Source organism: Odontesthes bonariensis, chromosome 1, assembly GCF_027942865.1.
Source record: "Odontesthes bonariensis isolate fOdoBon6 chromosome 1, fOdoBon6.hap1, whole genome shotgun sequence".
Taxonomy (NCBI): domain Eukaryota; kingdom Metazoa; phylum Chordata; class Actinopteri; order Atheriniformes; family Atherinopsidae; genus Odontesthes; species Odontesthes bonariensis.
In genome coordinates, this window is record NC_134506.1 from 37556314 (window position 1) to 37578096 (window position 21783).

General features: G+C 38.4%; 1 protein-coding gene across 1 annotated transcript; it reads left to right on the forward strand.

Annotated features, from left to right (window-relative positions):
• Positions 1-4875: 4875 nt before the first annotated feature.
• On the forward strand, positions 4876-17681 carry LOC142380582 (uncharacterized). The gene is made up of 4 exons (XM_075466497.1): positions 4876-5025; positions 10655-11585; positions 15073-15237; positions 16413-17681. Exons 2-4 carry the CDS (start codon positions 10673-10675, stop codon positions 16517-16519), a joined length of 1185 nt encoding a protein of 394 aa, XP_075322612.1. The 5' UTR covers positions 4876-5025; positions 10655-10672; the 3' UTR covers positions 16520-17681.
• Positions 17682-21783: the final 4102 nt, after the last annotated feature.

Here is a 21783-nt window from a genome sequence, read left to right on the forward strand (position 1 = left end):
TGGCTTGGAGAGTGGATGTATGAAGGGGGACGCAGTGGTTGAATTGTGGGCGTGGCACATTTCACATTGTGACTCTCCTCATCCTCCTCTTCTTCCTGTAGGAACGATGTAATATGCTCCAACAGCTCTCTGCGACGATGTTGTCGATGTTCATATTGACGGAGTTTGTTGATGACTTGCGCTATTTCAGCCTTTTCCTCCTCCTCACTCCTGGATATGGAATCCATAAGTTGCCTGAGTGACGTGGTACTCAGTGATTCACCTGGACTGGGGCTATGTGAAGCTCTGCTGGTACCAAGACGAAAACCTGCATCTGCTTGTCCACTGTCTGATGGGGCTGCTGCTCCTCTCTGCTCCTCATGCTCTCCGTGGTCGGGGTGGGAGGAAAGGGCAGGTCCACGATGACTGTAGGCAAGGATGTAGTCTTCTAGGTGCTTGGGTGTACGGCGTTGCCTTACATGTCGTTCTTGTGCATTGGTATGTGGTGAGGGTGTTGTATCTTCCTTTGATGACATATTCTGCAGCAGTCAATAATCCGGCTCGAAGGACCTTTGTTGAGGATTGTGACCTCTGTTGCTGATTATTTTGTTGCCTTATTGACCACCGCAGGGCTTCGGTCAGGAAGCACGCTAGACATCTGTTACGTTCACAACGTTTACTGTCGAACTGTATCGATACAGCGATGCGTTCTGTTTACAGAGCAGTTTCTGAAAATATACAATGAGAAATAAAGAACTGTTTTATCCTTGTGTATTGCTAACAGTTAAATACAGCAAATAAACACCAAACAGTAACTAAAAATACATTTATATTAATATCAACATCTGATATTCATTAGTGCTGCTTTAACCATTAATCCTGTAGCATACACATGTAAACCAAAAGTAATCTGCAGGCTAACAGTAACACAAACTCGGTTAGCTTAACGATGCTAAATTGCGATCATGCTAACGAGCAGAAACGGACATTTTAACGAGTGCAAATACACACCAGGAGCAAGAAACACTGTCAGAAAGGTAAGTAACATGTAATATAACTTACATCGTCAGTGACTGCCGCACCGGTGTAAACAGGTCGGTGGTGAACGTGAGGAAAGGAAGAGGAACTGCACAAAACAGTCTTCAAAATAAAAGGCCCCCTTCAAATAAAAGCATGACTATATATATAAACATTTCTGACTTGAGGAATTCAGAACACACACCTTAATGCTTTTGATGATTTCAAACACTTGTGTTTTGAGGTCTGAAACCTTTTTATTTTCTGTTCAAGATCTAGACATTTCTACTGTTCGTATCCCCAATAAGGCTATATAATCCCATTAGCCTCAAACGCTGGCTGCCCACATCAGGTCCCAGCGACAAACTGTCTGTCAGGAATTCGGTTCTCGTAATACAGGAAGCCAGAGTTAAAACCTCACTTATGGCACTTTATCAACAGCTGAGCTCTAAAAATAATCCCTTAACAGCACTATTTTAAATGACTAATCTGGTAATAGCATCAATGTTTGTCTAGACATACATGTCACTACTTTATAATGTCACACCGTGGTGAGGTCAAGTGTTTTTTTTTTTTGTCATGTCTCGTCATTTCCTGTTTTAATTTGAAAGATTAACTTCCCTCTCGTTTCAGGTCACTTGCCATTCCTCTTGTGTTCCCGTCTGATTGTCGCATGAGTGATTCCACCTGTTAACCCTGTGTGTATAAGAGTTGACGTCTCCCCTTGTCTTGTGCCAGTGTGTCGTTATCGTTGTTGTCAACATACCTCACTCTTGCTTTCAAAACCAAGTTCATGTCCTATGCCACGTTTCGAATCTCGCTAAGAGAGTTTTGTTTTGGATAACTTTTGTATTTATAGCCTTGTTAAAAAATAGTTTAAGTTTAATAGCATTTTTGCGTTTTCCTCCAAGTGGAGTGATTTTTCGTTTCCTAGTAAATTTTTATATCTTAGTGCCTCCTATTTTTACAGGAGAGGGTTTTTTGTTTTCCTCCGTAGTTGGAGTGATTATTATTTCCATAACGTTTCATAGATATACTTCTCTCATTTTGGGAGAAGTATATGATTTTATCGATAACTTATATATAGTCCTTTTTGTTCTCTCTTGGAGAGTTTTGGACAACCGTGTTCCTCCTAAAATAAAATCCTTGGATTTACAACACCTGCTCCTGTGTCCTCCAAATTCTCTGGGTGTGACATATAACGTGTAAAACAACCTTGAAATTGAAATTTTAACAGTAACCTGAACATACTGAGACTTAGCCTAAATGTTAAGATTTAGCAAAACAAAACTTGCTCTTCTACTGTCTGGTTTAATCAATTAATCACTTAATTTTTTTGTATTTGTTTCATCGCTTAAGAGAACCTCCAACTCTGTGGTGCATTCATTAGGTAAAATATTTCATTGGTCCAAAGCTGGTTTATGACCATAAACCGCAGCTCCCACATCAGCCTCAGATTTATGAAATGTTTAGTTCTCGTCAGTTTAATGATAGTTGGCTACCATGCTGAGCTACATAATGTGGTGGTAAATGTTGAACCCGATAAAAACGCATTACTATTGCTTTTGAATTGGAATCGATTTAAATCAGCTAGAGGGTGGTGTTTGAGCGTAAGAATCTCTGAGGGCGCGTTTGTTTTGACTGGAGTTATAAGACAAGAATAGAATAAACTTATCAAAGAGTCAAATGAAAAACTGTCATGGGATGTGGTAAAAATGAGAACCTAAATGCCCACAGAACTCCAGCAAGCAGGCAGATCAGGAACAAAAGGGTTTTTAATAAACTAATCAACTGAACAAAACACAAAGTGCTGTGAGGCAGGAATACCAGGAAAACAAACTGCAAAACAAAAATCTAAACATGAGGAAAAAAAACAGAACAGAGCTGGAACCGATAGAGAAACGCACACAATGGTCTGGCATGGTAGAAAGGAGCACAGGCAGAATACATACCGAGGGAATCGATGTCAAATAAACAACAGTTGTGACAGCCAGCAACTGAAACCATGTACTACAAAGCTGGATTAATGGGTTGATGAAGTAATTTCAGGTTCAGGTCGAGAATTTTCTGTCTCACAAAGCTGGTTTCTCTGGAGCCGATTAGGTTCAAGGTAAAAGTTAAACAAATGTAAAAGCACTGCCTCTCAGGCAATTAGTTAAAAAATAAATGAAATTGTCTTCAATGCAGACAGAGAGTTTCTGACCAATTCTGTTTGACTTTGAATAAGAAGTCGCTTCATGAGAGATATGTCAGAAAATATGGCTTCAAACAGAAACTGATTCATATGAAGCTTGCACCTGTTAACATAACTCAAACATAACAGCACTCAAATCATTTTTATTCATTAAAATTGCTGAACTATAACAGATTTTCTTGCCATTTTCTCATAGTGCATGAGTGTACAGTGAATCAAACTTGCAAAATTCATGTCCACATCTATCTAAAATATTTTAAAAAACGAATTATAAACACTAGATTAACACTAGATTAGTATTAGTAGGGTTGAGTTACCAAGCAGATAACCAGCTTTGTCGTACCACTTCGTAAGAGCTCCATTGTTAGGGTTAGTTGAGCCAGATTACTTTAAGAAAACCTGGAAATGTTGAACTTACTTGGTAGTACAGCCCACTGATGAATGAAAAGTGGAACTAACTGAAATGAAACAAAGGATCAGGCTCGAAAAAATTTAAACAGAAAGTAAAGTGGGCCTATAATATAGTGTGGAAAAAAGGGGAACCCGAGCTGAACACACTACATGAGCTATAAAAGAGCAAGAAACATAAACCCAGAACCTAACAAAGACAAAAAACAGAACATAAAATACATTCAAGCAACGAAAAAACATCCAAACTGAACACAACAAACCTCACAGACCATGACAAATTTCTATTTGTAGTAAGCGAAAGAAAATAAAGATTTCTTTAAGATATTGTTGTTGAAGGTGGTTTTTACAAGCTGTTATGGAGTGAATTTATGGTTCAGTATTTGTTAAAGTAATATTGACACGGTGTAATATGTCACATTTAGTTTCTCATCTGAACAAGTAGTAGTTTATTTTGAGACCTGGAAAGGACAAGGTAATTCTTTATTGTGTGCCTATATAAAACAAACTTTAGAACTTAGGGTGTATTTTCATTTTTTACATGACTGTATTTCTCCAGGGAAGCTTAACACCAGTGGTGGCTGATGTAAACTCATAACAGTATTCTGTATTTATGTCAGAGGCAAAATAATGGTTACATCACAAGGGGGTGTTCAGGTAACTGCACTTGTTTTCTAACTTTTAAATGAAAACTTATTAAGAAAACATTACAGCCACTCCCCGTTCTTAACTCAGCAAAGCACCTCAGGTTTAAGTGCCACTTCATCCGCCTCACTTGTCTGCTCAAATGAATTCAGCCACTGCATGACTCACTTGACCGAAGAAAGAGACAAAAACAATCCCGGCTCATTTGACACACAGTATCTCTGAGTTCACAAAGTCACACGTCACCCATGGAAGCCTGATATAGACTGGAGACAAAGGCGCGGATGAAACCCGAGCTCGCCTGCCTCCCCTGTGTTACCATGACAACAGCTGTCGTCCCAGTCCCTCGGTGAGAAGAAAAAAGGGCTCAAAGGACGTGTGGCAAAAGACTCCGCCCACTACGGGAATTCACAGATCTAACCAGGCAACCAAAAACTGATATAATGTAGGTGGAAGCGAGAAATGCTGAGGTGAAAACATGTCAGTCAGACCCAGCAAGCCTCTAGCCTTACCTTTGCCTTCTAAGTCATTTCCATCTCTCCTCTGTGTGGCCTTTTCTCAGCATGCAACTAGATGCGACTCAGGGTGTGTTGCTATTGCTGGCAGGTGTAGAAGCAGGTTGAGCAGGTTGTTCCCTGAATGCCACTCTGTTGGGCCCTCCTCCCTCTGTCCCTGCTTCTCTCTGCAGGACGACTGCTGATTCACTCTCACATATTGGCAGGCCAGTGAAGAGATTTTGTTGCCTCTCCACCTGTTCTCATCCGATACAGCCAAAGAATAAGGTAAGGGATTCACTGAGGAGGGATTTGTTCTTTTTTTTTGGTTTCGATTTTTCAGAGACTGAAACTGTACGAGAGGTTTTCTGAAATAACACCAGAAACTTTCATTTTCCAGAGGAATGTTATACTTCTAATACCAGACAATCATTTTTATAAGCGGAAATATAATTATAAATAAGTTGTACTTGAAATGTGACAGCCGGTTTCATAATACCACAAGAGACATACATACAGAGGGGCGATATACAACCTTTAAATGTAAATACAGGTGTTGGTTTTACAAGAAAACCAATCAAAAAAGAAAGAGACGTCGAGCATTAAGACATGACCTTTGAAATCTGATCTATTCAGATTATGTTCTTATTTGACGTTTAAATAACACTGACACTCCATAACTGAACTACAGCGTATAAAAGTAGGCATGCTAATTAAACACAGTGCAGGATTTCATTATATTGATGAATATTAATTAAGATGATGCTTCATATGTGGTGGGATTGAAAATGAGTAGCCATGCATCACAATGAAATTGTCACATATTTCACATGTCTGAACAGCAGTTGAATTTTTTTTTTGTCAAAATGAGGTCATACGAACACAAATGTAACACGAGGCGAACTAAAAAAGGATAAATGTCAGATAATTGGTGTTTGTGTGGGTATTCACTGGGCGTAGTGTTTCTTTCAGCCTATGTGTGTTGCTTTGTTTATGTGGGTCTGGATCTCTGGAAAGTCAAGGCTGACAGAGCTGTTGAGGTGATAGCTGCTACAGACTCTGACAGACCAGCAGAGTGGGAACCCTTTTCAGCAGAAGGCTTCTCCGAGCGTGACGGGTCAGAAGTAAACATGTCTCCCTGTCTATTCGACCCTTCTGATTCTTGAAGGCTCGTTGGTGGGACACCCACGCTCAAATACACTTTCAGAGAGGCAGTGTAGGAGGATGTGAGAATCATGTGATAGATAGGAAGTGACACTGGTCTGGAATGAACAGCCCACATATGTGGGCAACAGAAACTCACAACAGTGGTAACGTTGGTGTCCGCCACGTCTGAATCATCTCAGGTGACCTGTGACATTTTGGGGACAAGTTTGAACGTCATTGCTTCCAGTCTGTTCTTGACATAATCAGAATGTTTTGCACGCTGGTGACATATTCATTCACAAAGCGCCAATGACAACAAACCAGTGATTCTGTTGAACTGCCTGTCAAACTTGTTCCACCATAACTGCTTTCATTTAGATTTTCAGATGCCTGCCAGGTAACTAGACTTCCGTCCATGGAGTATTCAGTATGCTGGAATTCATTCTAATCATTCATTCTGTCATTTTATTCTTGAGACTTGTTGCCTCAAATTGATGATGTAAAGTCAAAACACAGACAGTAAATGAGAGGAGAAAGATGGGCGTGAATTCAGCAAAATTTACAAGTAATTTGTTTTAATCTTCAGGCCAAAGCTCCATCAAAATGTGGGTGACATGCCAAAATAAACTAACCATTTTATGTTTATGAGCAGCACAGTTGCACATAATGTCAGTGCTTCAAAACAAAAGCTCTGGAAACATAACAGATATGTAACTGAATTGACAAACTCACCATGATCTCACCCATTAGTTTATAAAATATTTGAAGTTCGGCAATCTAATGATGCCATGTTGGCCTACACAGAGCTAGAGGCTGGAGCTGGAGAATATTCACTGAAAGCTGACTGAACAAGTGCTTTTCTTTGAGGACTTCTATTGATTATAACAATTAAAACAAAATCATTTTCAGAGGGACAATAAACACACTGATTAGAAGAAATTAATGTAGCTATTGAGAATGACAAAGAATGGGAAAAATTAGCTAACTTTACGTTTGACGATAGTGATTGAAATTTTTCCAGTGGGAGCCAGAGATGGAGTCAGTGCCCGGCGGCCATCAGAATTATTGCTTTTCCACAATAGCTTCCAGTTGAGGACGGCTTTACTCATCATTTAGACAGTCTATGGCCAATATGCACAAGTGCAAGCCGAGTGACTTACTAACAAACACAAAAGTTCACGTCAGAAACACATAGGGTGCAGGGGCAGCCTGGGTCCATTTTTAGTTTTGTCTTGAATGCTAGTCATAAAAAAATGCATCCGCCTTTTCCTGCACACAAACTGGTATCTATGGAGAAAGACTGTTTGGAGAGTGTGTGCACGTATTCTTCAGAACAGGCACTCATGTTTTTTGAGTAATTCAATCCTGATATGTTGAGGTCTTAATGGAAAAAGAGGTGACAGAATTTGACATAAAACAAAAGTAACTTCACAGAGGCTTCTCAGGATGATAGTTACTCTCTCTTATTGTTATTTATTTTTTAATCATATAGTCATATTTAACCGTACCACCACCATGCATCAGAATGACTGGTCACATTGTTGGGGGGCCTTGTTAATCAGGCTTTAATAGGAGAACAGGTATTTTGAGACTGGCTCATACACTGCTGAAGGCTTGTAAGGGACGTTTAAGAAAACAGCCAGCATTACGATGATCCACATACACCTTTGTGTCTCCCTCCTGAACATTTCTACAAAACGTTTTATACTGTACATGCTATGCGTTCATCCATTGCAGATAGAAATGGAGTTAAAAATGTGCGCTTCCATGTCCTTGATGATGTCTTGTGTAAGCTGATGTGTGTTTTGTTCTCTTGTTTGTAATATGACCTTTTTTTTTCGAGATTTTTTTTAACCTCTGCTACCAAAAAAAATACTTTCTTCTCCATATTAATTGAAGAATGTCTTAAATCACTGAAGCAGAGAAGTAGTTTGACCATATATATATGTCAGTGTTACACACACATATATATATATATATATATATATATATATATATATTTGGTCTTCTTTGATGTTGTTGCTTTGATTGCCATTTCTAGTGTCAGTATATATCAAGTTTGAAATTTATCTAGAAAAATAAAGTCCAGATATGTACACAGCTTTATAAAATTGTCAAAAAGAATACTTATACACATCTCTGCCTTCATGTGTGCACACAGTTTAGACATCAAGCTACACAAATTCAATCATGTTGTTTTTCCAGAAGGGCTGAAAATACCAACATTTCTGATGTACCTCCACTCCCCATCTCGGTTGACCGTTTTAGTAAATGATGAGCTAATGTGAACAATTTGATTGATCCAGCGTTCACCCAGCAGGTGGGAGTCGGCCTGACCTACAGCTTTTTCAGACACAGACAATATGGTGTGTGGAAGAAAAACACATTTGTTGAGAAACCACAGCTTAAAACTTATTGGTATTTGTCTACCAATACAACTGCACATTCATAGACTTATTTAAGAATTAAAATCAGTAACCTGACGTGTATTTCAAGAGTAAAAGTGGATATGCATCCATAGAGACATTCACATGATTCAAAGTAAATTAGCTCAATCTATTTTAGTCAAGTTAGTGGTGTCCATTCTGACTTGCTAGTATGAAAATATGTCAGTGTTATAACAGGTAAAACCAGGAAAAGACTCCAGATTTGCATAGCTAGACTAGTCCTGCAGGCACCAACGTTACACACCACTGATTGTGACAAGGAACAAAGCAGTCAATCAACAAAGTGACTCACAGCAAGCAAGCCCTATTGGGATCTGCAGTCATTTGAGTATGGGAGTTATGCCGAGGGGTGAACACATAGCTCAAAGAGCATTTGTGTTAATTCACTCCGTCAATAAGTCACACATCTCACTGGAGATTGTGTTGCGACTTTGTTGAACTCTGTAATACTGCAGGGGTGACTGCAGAGAAATTCACAGACAAGCTCCTGATGTAGTAGCCAAGGATGTCATGATCATGATGTTGTTAACTATCCACTGAGAGGCTTTTGTAAAAGTCAAGAGGTGGGACAGGATCAGCTCTTCAAGGATTGTCATTATGACTTGTGTCAGGGTTGCAGACCTGTACCATTAAAACAGGCAGCTTTTTAACTTCTAGAAAATAGGGGCAAGCAGGGATATTATGTTGCTCTGTGAGTCTTTCAGTGTGGTCAGGTTGAGTTTGAATGCTGTGATAAACACAGGTTTAACACCTGTGGACCGCTCCAGATGGTGCTTGGTCCTTGCAAGGGGTAAAAAGGCTTTTCAGTCACTGCAGTAAGAAAAAGAAAAAAAAGAAAATGATCTAAGAAAACCCTCTTCCTTCCTACAGCTACATTTGAATTCAATGTGCGTTTTTTTCTTCAGCTTCAAATCCTTTCACCTTTTGAAAAATATACATTTATATATGGTTTTGGCCTTTAAGAAAAATACTGTAATGTATAATCTTTAAAACAATGCTTGGGTATGCAATTCTAATTCTAATTTACAGCATGCTTACATAAGTTGAAGAACTAAACTTAATGATAATCTTATCTACGAGACGTGAAGCTTCTAAACAGCCCCAACTGATTACTTTCTGACATGATAAATAAGACCTGAACTCATTCCACGTGTCCCCTTATAACAAAAGCCTGACAAATGTTAAATTCTGTTAAGAATGTATAGCAAAGCCGACCTGATATAAATAAATGACTCTTGACGTTTTAGAGATAAAATAATCAATAAAATAATCACTTGATAATTTTATCTCATCAAAAATGAAAGTGAGGATCCGTCACAATTCTTTGGTGTTTGGCAGAATGTGTGTTAGGTGGTCATGGTGACCTTTGAGCACCAGATTTTAATGTGTTCATCCTCAAGTCTGAAATGGGAATGACAGATGGATGGAAAACCTAAAGCTTACTGTTCTGGTGATGGGTATTGCTGGCGCAGAAGCATAACAGTAACATAACAGCTACATTTCCCTGACCTGAGGGGATTTCTCTACGTGCTTGAGTTGGCGAGAACCTGGACGAATGTAGTGGGAACTCAGTCCGACAGTGTGAAGATGTTTTCTGTGTCCCATGGAAAATAGACACAGACCTGGCCTGTACAGTTATGCAGTGTCAGAATTTGCCTTGATTTGACCCATAGTGTGGATCTAAACATCATTTCAGAATATGAAACTTTAATTTGATCTTACACAGTTAAAAAATGTGTTGCAACTGCACAAAGGTATGTCAGCTAACGAAAGGAATCAAAATATTGCACATTGTTCTCTTGTTGTCATATTTCAAGCTAAAAAATAATTTTTCAAACATTTTCAGATTCCAGTCAAATGTCAAAACATGTCAACAGTAAGCCAATCATTTTGTAAAGGACAAACTTCTAATTTCGAGTAAGTTTTAGGTGTTCATTATGAGATATTTGAAACCCTAACAAAGCATCAAACAACTATGCGCTCTGTAGAAATATGGCTGTATAATTTTGCTCTTAGTTCATATGGTTTTGGCTCTGTCTATTTGGTCTGAGATTTCACTGATCTAGTTGTTTAAAGTTGAACACTGACTCCTCAAAACATCTTGGGACAGAAGTCCTAAAAGTGGAAGGAATCATGGAAAGTGTGAATGTTTAATGACGCTTGAGAAGATCTCATATACTAAAGATGACAATCAGAGGCTTCAATACAAGTGACAGAAGTTGGCTTTGAGTGATCAGTGAGGTGCCACTTTGAAGTGTTTTATGAGTTTACATGTATTTAAAACAGTAAGATAATGTTGTTTTTTATTCTCTCCTGTGTTTCAGAGTGAAGCGAACAGAAAAATGAAGCTTTTGAAAACCACAGTAGGCCTCTTTCTGCTTGTCCAAGTGCTTCACCTGGCATTGCTCCAAGATTCAACTGAATCTCCGGGACGCATAATTGATAAAGGCTGGCTCCGTGATCACCACAAAACTCCAGCTGAAGGAGAAAATGCTGCATCTACTGAAGGAGAAAGTGAATTTGATCAGGAGGCTTTTACTACGATGTCTAGCAATGATGACATCGACGGGACAGCATCTGGCTTTATGTTAGGAAATACTGACGTGGAGAACATGCTTGGACGAGATAGTAGTGAAAACGAAACATCTGATGATCTCGATATTTTCACTGTGACTTTGCCACCTGTAGTTGAAAATAGTACAACTAAGCAACCAGAATTGCCTGAAGCCACCATTTCTCCAACCACTACAACCACAGATTCCACAAACTCGAGCCAAACTAACATGACAGAAGCTGAAGAGGAATTTAATTCAACGATGACCACAGAAAACACCACCAGCCTCCCACATTTCTCTAATAAAACTGAAATACGATTGACAACATTAGTTCCAGAGAACAATACCACAGAACCTACAACACCAGATGCAGACAAAGGGTTAAAAAACCAGACCGGATCGAGTGACACAACAACTGTCACAACCACAGCAGCACCACCAATAAACAAGACATCCACCACGTCTTCATCTACAACAGATGCAGACAAAGGATTAACCAACCGGACAGGATCAAGTGACACAACAACTGTTACAACCACAGCAGCACCGCCAATAAACGAGACATCCACCACATCTTCATCTACAACAGTGCAGCCCTCTGAGATCGTGGAAACGAGCACCATGACTACAACCACTGCTGTTCCAAACACGGCCGAGAGGGCTAACAAGACCGGCAAAGGTGCAAGCAGCTCAGAAAGAGGTACTGTTGCAAATTGGCTGTTATAGTTTCTGATAAACCATTCATAGAAGTCTGCAAAATAGATTTGTATGTCTTTCTATCAGCTTAACATCCCTTTAAGATCTGTGAGGCAACAAAATAGGCACAAAATCCTTTGGGATTTCCATGGTTTTACAGTAACATTGTGCTCCTTACTCATGAGCACATTCATCACTGTTGCCTTTTTTACCCATTGCCTTTTACGCCCTTTCCCTGACCCACATTTACCTGCATCTATTTTCCCACTGGCAGAGGACAAATGCCCCCTCTTTCAAAGGCAAAAGTTGGATTGTGTTTCAGGTTCTATCGATGTGGCCACTATAAGTGAAAGGGTCTATTACAACCACCCTCTCAGCAGCACAATGAAACCCTGTTTTAGTTGCAAAAAAAAAACCCTGACAGAGGCAGCAAGGGACTGAGGTCAAGGATACATGCCTCTGTGCAGGAGCGTGAGACTAGTTTTCAGTGTCGACCTCAAGATCAGGGAGATTGGAGTGGAAAAGGCTGCTTGTCATACACACATGTGCAAAACAATATGCAATTCAATCTTTCTTCGTATCCACTTGAAATGCTACTTTCCAAAATTTATGTGGGCAAGCTCAGTACCACCAAACAGCCCTGCAGAGAGCTGGCACAGGGTTGGGATTAAAATAAAACTCACATCACATGGACAGACGTGACAGCAGGAAACAACACTAACAGATGATGGCAATAAACAGTAGGAAAACAGATGCGAAACTGTGGGCAACCCAGATGAAAAAAAAGCCTCTACAGTTACCATGACAGGCACAGCATGTTCACAAAAAACACAAAGACCCCCACTGTTGTATGCAGATGAACATAGTCTATAAAAATCAGCTCACAATGCAACTTTGCTTTCTCTGACATCAGTTAATGAATATCTACGCATCTCAGGTGCTTGACCTCACCTACAGCCTTGCTCTTAACTCTGTGAGGCTTCAGGCAAAATGCTAACATCAGTTATAATGCTCACCACTTTAACCTTCTTATGTTAATGAGTTAACATGAGTTTTGTGCTACCTTTGTGCTAATAAGGAACCAAACAAATTGAAATGTCATGAGAGTTACAGGAGAAGAATGTTGCTCAAACCAGATCCTGGATAATAACATAAGAATAATCACTATTCATCCTGAGTGTAAATGTCTGTGGCTACTGTATTTGAATGGCAATCCATCCTGAGAATTAGATCTTGTGGTGGCAGTAACACTCAGGTGGCTGTTTTCATTAACAGATTAGTCGAGTTACAATTATAGCTTGATTTAGCTGTTTGATTGGACCACTGTCCCCTCTGAGAACCAGTTCTTTGAGCACATTATGTTCAGTTTTGCCATAGTAGGTGGCTATATGCCCAATGCTTGTTAGTATTGTTTAGGTTTTTTTCCATCCCATAAATGACATGCACACTATCATTTCTGGTTATTCTCTGCTGTTACAAGCTTCTTCTATTACTTCCGGGCTTGACATTGGTTGCGTGTTTCTGCTCTTAAAAATGTCCATGACAACGCTAACAGGCTACATTAAACAGTTACAGATACAGCATACTGTCATTTATCAATAACTTCAATAACTAATCAAAACGCGGAAAAATGTCAAAAATACCAGCACTTAACTTGACAATAGATGGTTTGCCGTTTCCAAGTGAGTATCTACATGGCTTGATATACATGTGTCAATAAATTAGGAAGCCCAGAGTGCTTATGAATCCCTACATGCAGAGAGTTATTAGGGAGTCACCGAATGTGAAAATTTGGGCTCTTGCCGATACCAATGTTACAAATGATCATTTGTCCGATACCCAATGCCAAGTGTTTTCCATTTTTCTTCCTGTAATATCATGGCAGTAATAGAATATGCATTAGAAAGAAATTCTTATCTATGAATAATCAAAACTTCTTTCATTCAAATGTTTTAACCAAACTTTGTTTTAGCATTTCACAGGAGCACGATCCTTTGTATGAAAAACTAGAGTTTCAAAAGCCCTTTTAGCCCGTTAAACTATAACCTATCCAATTACTTTTCAGTACTTGGTTGGCAAAACAAAAAATACATTTCTCGCTATGAAATTAGGCTGCCACCTATTGGATATTTTTGCATGATCTGCAGCTGCAGGCCAATTCTGGCCAAATTCAACGCAACATGAGATAAACTTGGCTTACTGCCATCGGGTTATGCATTACTTTTTGCCAAGAGGCAGATTGCAGTCAACAAGCTGAATATTTACCGAAACTGATGTTAGGCCAATACATCTGTGCATCAGTCACTTAATCTATGGTAGGAAACAAAGCTTTTGGTCAGACTTGGAAAACCTACAACTTCTTATATCACACAAATCTTCTCATTCTGGCTCACAAGGCGACAAGTCAAGTCCAACCACAGCTTCCAACTCTGAAAGTTATGCTAGAGGACACACGCATACAAAAACATATTACCATATTACCATGTGGGGAGCTATGCTGCTGTGAGGCCAATAAACACACCTTTTTTAAAACAACATTACATACATTTGCACTACTTGTCTGATACTTTGATACTCTTAAAACTGCAATCCACTGAATATAACATTTATTCCAACAAGAGCAGGGTAAAATGACAAGTTTATCATAACTGTTTTCCCAGCCAGAATAAAAATGACCAAAATTACTGGAAGAAATCCTTTCACTCATCCTTTATTTTATTATGTCTACTTGTAGGTAATCTGAAGACAAGAATGGAAATATACTGTGTTTTGCTTTACTTTGCCGCAGGTTAGCGGCAAATTGATCCTCGCAAGTGGATAAAATGAACTATTTGTAAATAAATGGAGGAACTGAATTATTCATGTGTGAGTCCAGATGAAATATGAATTGTGCATTGCTGTGTCAAATGATACTGAGGTCAGTGTCACATTCAAAAACATTTATTATCCACTTGTCTTTAACAGAAACTGTGTAATGGAAGAGTAGAGAAATTTACACTTTAATTATCATCCTCAAAGTCTTGTTACACGGTGCATTAAAACTCAATGAAGCAGGATTGTTGGTTTCTTTCTCGATGTTTTGTGCAACTTATAATTACCTTTGTAATGTAGTTATGTGTATAAAGTTGTTGTGTCTATGTGCTTCATGGAGACATTGAATCAATTCATGCAATTCAAGGAAAATTTAGTCACAGTTTACTTTATTTAGATGATAAACTCAGCATGCCACCTATAAATATTCAAATATATTCAAGAAGTTATTGTGATTTTTGGATGTTAATTGCATCAATTATCACAGTGTAAATTCTACAGTTCTTACTAATTGGTGTGTATCTGTGGAGCGTGTTATCACCACAAACACATTTGAAAAAATGCATTTTCCGCCACAATTATGTGACAATTAGCCCTCAAAGATGGCAGTTGATATAAATGATTTTGTTGTTGACAAATTATTTATAACCGTCTCCCACCCCCTCATTTCCCCAATGAAGGTTTGGAATCAGATACTCAGAGGAGTAAGAGGACTGTGACATGGATGGCTTTGCTGGGAACAGGATTGGTTGTGGCCTCTGTGGGACTGGTGGTCTACATCTGGAAAAAGAAACAGAATGGTTTCACTCACAGGAAGCTGGTTGAGGAGTACCCTTCAGACCCAGGTATGTTAGCCTGCTGCAAAGCAGCAGATTGCTTGGATGTAATCGGGTTTAACAGCTTGATCTGGCAAAGTTTTCTGATTTAAATGGTCTGGGCGGTTTATGGGTGACAGACTGTAAACACAAAATGATTGGCTGAAATAAAACAGTTAGTTAGTATGCCCTTGGTATTGCTCTATAATGACACACATAAACTCTTACTCGCTTTTATGATCAATCCCTTACTGTTAGATATGATACGTAGCAAATTAACACCTGCTAATGTAAAAGCTTTAGAGGTGCTAAAAAGATTTTATTGCCTCCTGTCTGTATTGAAACTAGCTGCTTTATCTTGCTTTAATAACTTTTCCATGATATGGTAACCTCACCATGCAAAATATGACCGTGTACTTTGATAGCTAACAATTTGTCTCATTATTGTCATAAACATAGAACAAGACAGCAGCTAGTCAGTCAAAGTTCTCCTACCCTCCCTCATACTTAACCTTTAAGTGAAGTTACTGAAATTAAACAGCATGTGTACACATGAATTGAAGACACAAACTGAAAGAAATTGGGGGGGTGGAGACAAATAATTTAGTAAGAAATGCATACATTTGCTTCATGATAACTTATAACTTATGTAAAGAAATGACATACTGCTGATGCTTCTTTAATGGGGAAGAGAGATGGATGGTTTTAGTTATTGCACTCTTTGTGAGACTGAGCTGGTCAATAATGTATCTGTTTAGTTTGATGTATTTCAAATGATTTTTGTCTCTTGGGTCCACCGCCATTCAATCTATCATGTTTGCTAATCTCAGTAAGTTGTAGTGACTTCCAAACAGTTTGCAAAATGAAGACCAAAACAATTATTCAGCAGGAACAGGAGCATCACATTCAGGAAAAGAGCTTTCTCATTTGATTTTTTTTTAATGTTCTGAAATGTTTACAATTCCTACAATGAAAGTGACTGAACCCAGTAGATCTATCTGATATATCAACATGAAGTTGCATATTTTTAGTTTTGCCATTCATCTGTGAAGATGAGAACCTTACAACTCAAAAAACTTTTAAAATTGTAGGGTTAGATCTGCAAAAAATGTTTAAAATTTTTAATGGTGGGATACTAAAAGACTTCTTTTCCACATATACAATGTCATAAGACAGAAATTGAATTTTCATTTTCTTATTCACAGTTCTCAGATTGGACAACAGCGAACCTTTGGACCTAAACTTTGGTGGCTCAGCCTATTACAACCCAGGACTCCAAGGGGACAGCATCCAAATGACTAACTTTCCATGACGCCGCTGAAGCTGAAAAGACTTTGAAGGCCAATGTGATAGGCAATTTAATGTTAAAAAATGACATTTGTAGATGGGCAAGGGGTTTGTATGGATCTGTTATTCCTTTCACAGAAATTATATTTCAGATACAGATTATGCATTGTATAGATTTGTTGTACCTGAATAGAGGAATAAGTAAAGAAAGGATCTGAAGAATACTGCAAATGCCAAAAGGAAATATTTATATATGTTGCCAAAATGAACCAAATGAAGTCTTTCCTAATGAAGAATTTTCCTTGCAGTCAAAGAAGGATGTAAAGACATTTGAATTTGTTGTATCTTTAGTAGTTGCATTTGATGCAACTACTTCTGTGAATAGAAAGCACAAAATTATCTTAAAGACAGAAGACACAAATATAGAAGCATATCAGCTAAAGACGAGAAAGCAGAAAGTGTCTCCTGTTGGTTTGGAAAAAAGAAAAATAAAAAAGAAATGCTGTCTAAATAACAAATGACACAGCTGGTCTCCTGGGGGATTTGGAACAAAATTATAAAGCCATGGCGAACAATAACATTATCCATATCAGCAATCACCTGCTGTTACAGCACGAGGCAGGTAATAACAAGTCAAATTTAAACTGTGCTTTGAGATATTCCACAACTGGCAGCCACAGCCAGAGTCAGAGAATTGAACCGTCAAAACCAAAGACTTGGGTTTGTCTTCTACACCAGCGAGGGAGGTGGAGGAAGGCTGGCTGCCGTTTTGTTATTCATAGGCTGAGATTTTGGTATTCTGGAAGGAAGTCATATATTTAGTCGTATTCAAACAGAGATTTGAGGTTCTCTTTGCGACAGTGTGCACTTTAGAGAAGTAGTGAAACATTACCTGCTGCATAGCCAGGGCAAAATGAGAAATCATAACAATACTATCATTATTTTTTCTTTTATTCTTACTTTGCTTTGATCTGGATAGGGAACCTTATCAAAGAAAAGCATTTCTTATGATAATATGCAGGGACTCTTTGTCCAATGTACCTTGTGTATTTGTAACAAAATTTCTAGATATTTCATATGTGCTCATTTCCACGCTTTCATACTTTTCTATTGTACATAAAAAACAGAATTTGTACAATGTAAATGTCAGCAAAATTCATTCTGAAAATAAATCTTTTTGCTCCCTCCATCCTTCCACTCGTCATTACCTGAGTGAAGCCTGCAGTCCATCAATTTGCACTCTGACAAGGATTGCTATGTGCCTCAACAGCCGGCAACAAGTTGGAAATGTTTTGTGGTGCGGTTAGATGCAGCAGGCGGGCCAGGTCTGCTTCATCCTCGCTCTAATTTCTGACATCAATCTGCACTGTGTGTTGCTGTTTTAAAGAATCACTGTGATTACAGGGCAGACAGATAGCGGGCCACTTTAATACCTCTGCCAGCAATTTGTTACACACCTCAAACAACGCCTTAATAAACGACCGAATGCCTTAAAATGTTGTGTTTTGTGATTTCAGGTCTGTAAATCTAGTATTTCCTCTCAAGACATCCTCACAGAAAAAAACGTTTTTCATTCCTCAAACACACACAAAACATTAGATTTGAGTATTATAAATAGTATCTCTTTCATTCATCACAAAAATGATCAACCACCAATATTTTTAAATGTTGTGCTCAAATCAATTAACTGATGCCAAGTCTCTGATAAAGAACGGAAATATTTCTGAGGGGGGTTTGGCAGGTTAAATCACACTTCCAGCTAAACCAAAGAAGTTGAAATTAAATTAAACGATTGCTATCAAAATTGAAGCTATGTGCAGGTTTTGTTGGTTAAATTTGAATTATTTTTCCTGAAGTTACCTTGCTGAAATCAGTTTAACCTACAAGCCATGCGTGTTGTAAGATCCCAAATGAATTTCTATTTATCTGATGAGCCTCTCCAAAATGAGAATGGTCAGCAGTGCATCATGCTGGAAGCCTGCGATGTTTAATTAACAGAGGGTCTTGTCATTGGCTAAAGGGGTGTAAAGACAGAATAAAAGCAGACATGTTTCTCTAGATGTTTCTTTTAATCCGACGAAAGCTGCATAAATAGTAATTTTCCCGTGGAAAAATTTGATTATGGTGTACTGTGTGCCTCAAAGCAAGAAACTTTAGTTTTTTAAAGTTAAGTGTTCAACTTAGTCAGCTGAGCAGATATTAGAATCAATTTGGGTGTCAATTTGTTTTTATATACTTTTTCATAACTGAAGCTTAAGAAGAAACATAGTTTTAACTTAATCTTAAGATATGAAGAGTGGTGATCTCCTGTAAGCTTGACTTGGCAGGCCATACATCTTCATCTTCCCAGGTACGGCCAATGCAGCCAATTAGGACAATGAAGCCCATGCAGCACCTGACTCAGCAGATGCAAAGCAAAGGGGATGCAGAGGCTCGTTAACAGCTCATGACTTCCATTTGATAGGTGGTGTATGTTTGCAACATGTGCAACTTAAGCCACAAAGCTGATGAAAAGCTGAACTCCTCACACTGCTTTCCGAACAAATTAAACATAAAACACTTCAAAACTACACTTGAGGATGACAAAACAGTTTTTGAGGCCAGAGAGCCAAACAGGAAATGTGTGAGAACTCCATGAAGCCTAATTTCACACTGATGTCAGTCAGTGTGTCAGCATTCAAGGGAAGCATTAATCTATCATATAACATTTGCTGCATGGCACTACATGTAAACTATGATGGGAAAGCCTTAGATATCTGCCTATTTAAGAGCCCATTTCTTTAATATATCTAATTAAGCTCTAGAAGAAAGTTTGCCTGTGCTATCTGACATAAGAGGACAAAGAGACATTTGATTGCACAGAAATATCTGATATTGTTGTCAATATGCAGTCTAATCATGTCCTGTCAACAAAACTGGAACAGAGTGCAGGAGTCAATGGTTCAGTGGGTGTGAAGGTTATCCCGGGCAAAACACACTGGACGCTGTGTGAAGTTCTTTTTCCAATCTGAATGTTGTGAGGGGGCAGAAGACTTCAAAGAATTCTTCTACATCTATCTAAGAGATCAGTCAGAAGACAACAAAGATGTCCTCCTTCATAGTTGTTTGTCCTTCAGAATACCTGCAGGGATCCTTTGTGAATGTAATAAAAGCATACTCGACATTGGAATAGAACAATCGAATAGAACGATATATGTATATGTGTATACATATATATATGCATATATATTGTAACGTATGTATAGATAACGTGATGTCCTTAAGAAATAAATCCAGCGCAGACATGACACAGGACGTGAGAGATTCAGCTGATACACCTATTGTTCTGTCACGCCATGGGACTTATGTCTTGAGTTTTATGTTTTAGGTTATGTTTTGATGTTCAGTTTATGTCCAGGTTTTGCTTTTCAGTCTTGTCATTGTTTTCCCCCCTCACTCAGGTCATTAGTTTCATTCACGTCACCTGCACTCATTTTCATCAGCTGCACTCATCAGTTCCCCACAGTACTTAGGTTCCCTGTTTGCTTTGAGTTATTGTGAGATCCTTGCACCATCACGCCACGTGTTGTATATCTGAAAGTTAAGTATTTATCCATGCCATGTTAAGTTGTTTGTTTGCTTCTAGTCTTGTTAATGTTTTTTTTGTTTTAGTCACAGTTGAGGTTTTGAATCCGGCTCAGCCGCGCTTTTGTTTGAACTTTGTTTTTCCTTAGTTGTGAAAATAAACCCAGTTTTTGTTTGAAGGTCCGCATCCGCGTCCCACCTCACCACCCTTACTGACATGTTCACTGAGGCCTCATCAGATAAGCCCCTCATAAGTAAAGGAAACCAGGACAAAAGACTGGGGCATGCCAAATGACACTAGAATGCAATACCAAAGAGGAAAGAAGAACAGTAATACAGTGTGTACGGCCATCAGAAAATATGGTAGAGGCTCTTTCTAGTTTAACAAAATCATTTTGTTAAACTAGATGTAATTATGAACACAGAAAAGTACTTTAAGATTTTGATCCACCATTTAAACCGTGTGGGAAGTGCCTGATTGGCAAAGGTTTCTTTTCTTATTATCTCACTGATTCCAGACTGCAGTAAAAGCAAACTAATATGTGTCAATTCAGTTCTATTTAATGTTAAACAAAAAGAAATCCTATTTTCCATACTTGAGAGCATATATCAAGTATGTATGTATATATATATATATATTCTTGATATGCATCTATCTATCTATCTATCTATCTGTCTATGTAGTAACTACCAGCTAAAAACATTCAAGAAAATAAATCTAACAATGTGACATCCAGTGAGGCGATCTGATTTGCAGGGAACCTTATTTAAAATTAAATTGTTCTTGCTTTTTGTTGTGCAATTAACAGCAAATTGCATGATTAGTCAAATAGTTTCTTTTGGCTGACCTCAACATTAATAAAGGAGTGTGAGATCACGGGAATGGAACAACTGACAGCCAACATCCAAAGAAGAGCTTTGGAATATCCCTCAAGACGTCTGGAAAACTATTGCTGAAGACTACTTAAAGAAAAAAGAGGAAGATTGTCTAAGAGGGTTATATACATTTTTTTAATAGTTTGGTTATGTTTAAGTAACTTAGTTGCATGGCTATGTTTAGTAAAAGATCATGGTGTGACTGTACTGGAAAATGTGAAAGTGCAGTGGTGTTATTATCAGATTGTACAGTCACTCTCCCCCTGTGTGGAGTCTAATTCCTGCTTATAAGTTCTGTGTTGTGGCCATCGGTCGGCTGTGAATGCAGATCACCGCATGTTAGACATTGCCACACAATATGGAGTGAGCAAACTTCGCAGAGGTATGTTTTTCCTGACATGCAGTATTGCTCTACAAGCTACACAAAGGGCTCCAAGTTAAATTTCCCATTAAATTCATTCTGCTGCTTTAGTGCCTCACCCAATGGTTTTCTGTAGCTTTGTTTCAACAACAGGAACTTTCCTCATTTGTTTAAAAATTCTGTTATTGGTTTCTTTAAAGGGAAAATATATATACAATAGCTTTAATATCAGAGATTTCCACTTTATCCCTTCAGTTATAAGCCTTATTGATCATAAAACACATCACTAGATGGAAAAAGCATGCGAGTATTTGTTAAAAAAAACATCCTATCTGATCTCCAGTTCCCCAGCTCTATTTAGTTGCAAGGTGGACTAGGAGGAAGTGGTGGTTTATGGAGGCAGATGTTCAGCTGCTGTTTTACTCTCTGTTGCCAAACCTGTCTCATGAAACCAGGGAGACAAATTCTAGTGAAAGAAAGAACAGATT

Coding starts and splice junctions, on each gene's coding strand:
- LOC142380582 (XM_075466497.1), top strand. CDS start 10,673: ATGAAGCTTTTGAAAACCACAGTAGGCCTCTTTCTGCTTGTCCAAGTG. Junction 11,586..15,072: donor TGCAAGCAGCTCAGAAAGAG/GTACTGTTGCAA, acceptor TCCCCAATGAAG/GTTTGGAATCAGATACTCAG. Junction 15,238..16,412: donor GGAGTACCCTTCAGACCCAG/GTATGTTAGCCT, acceptor TCTTATTCACAG/TTCTCAGATTGGACAACAGC.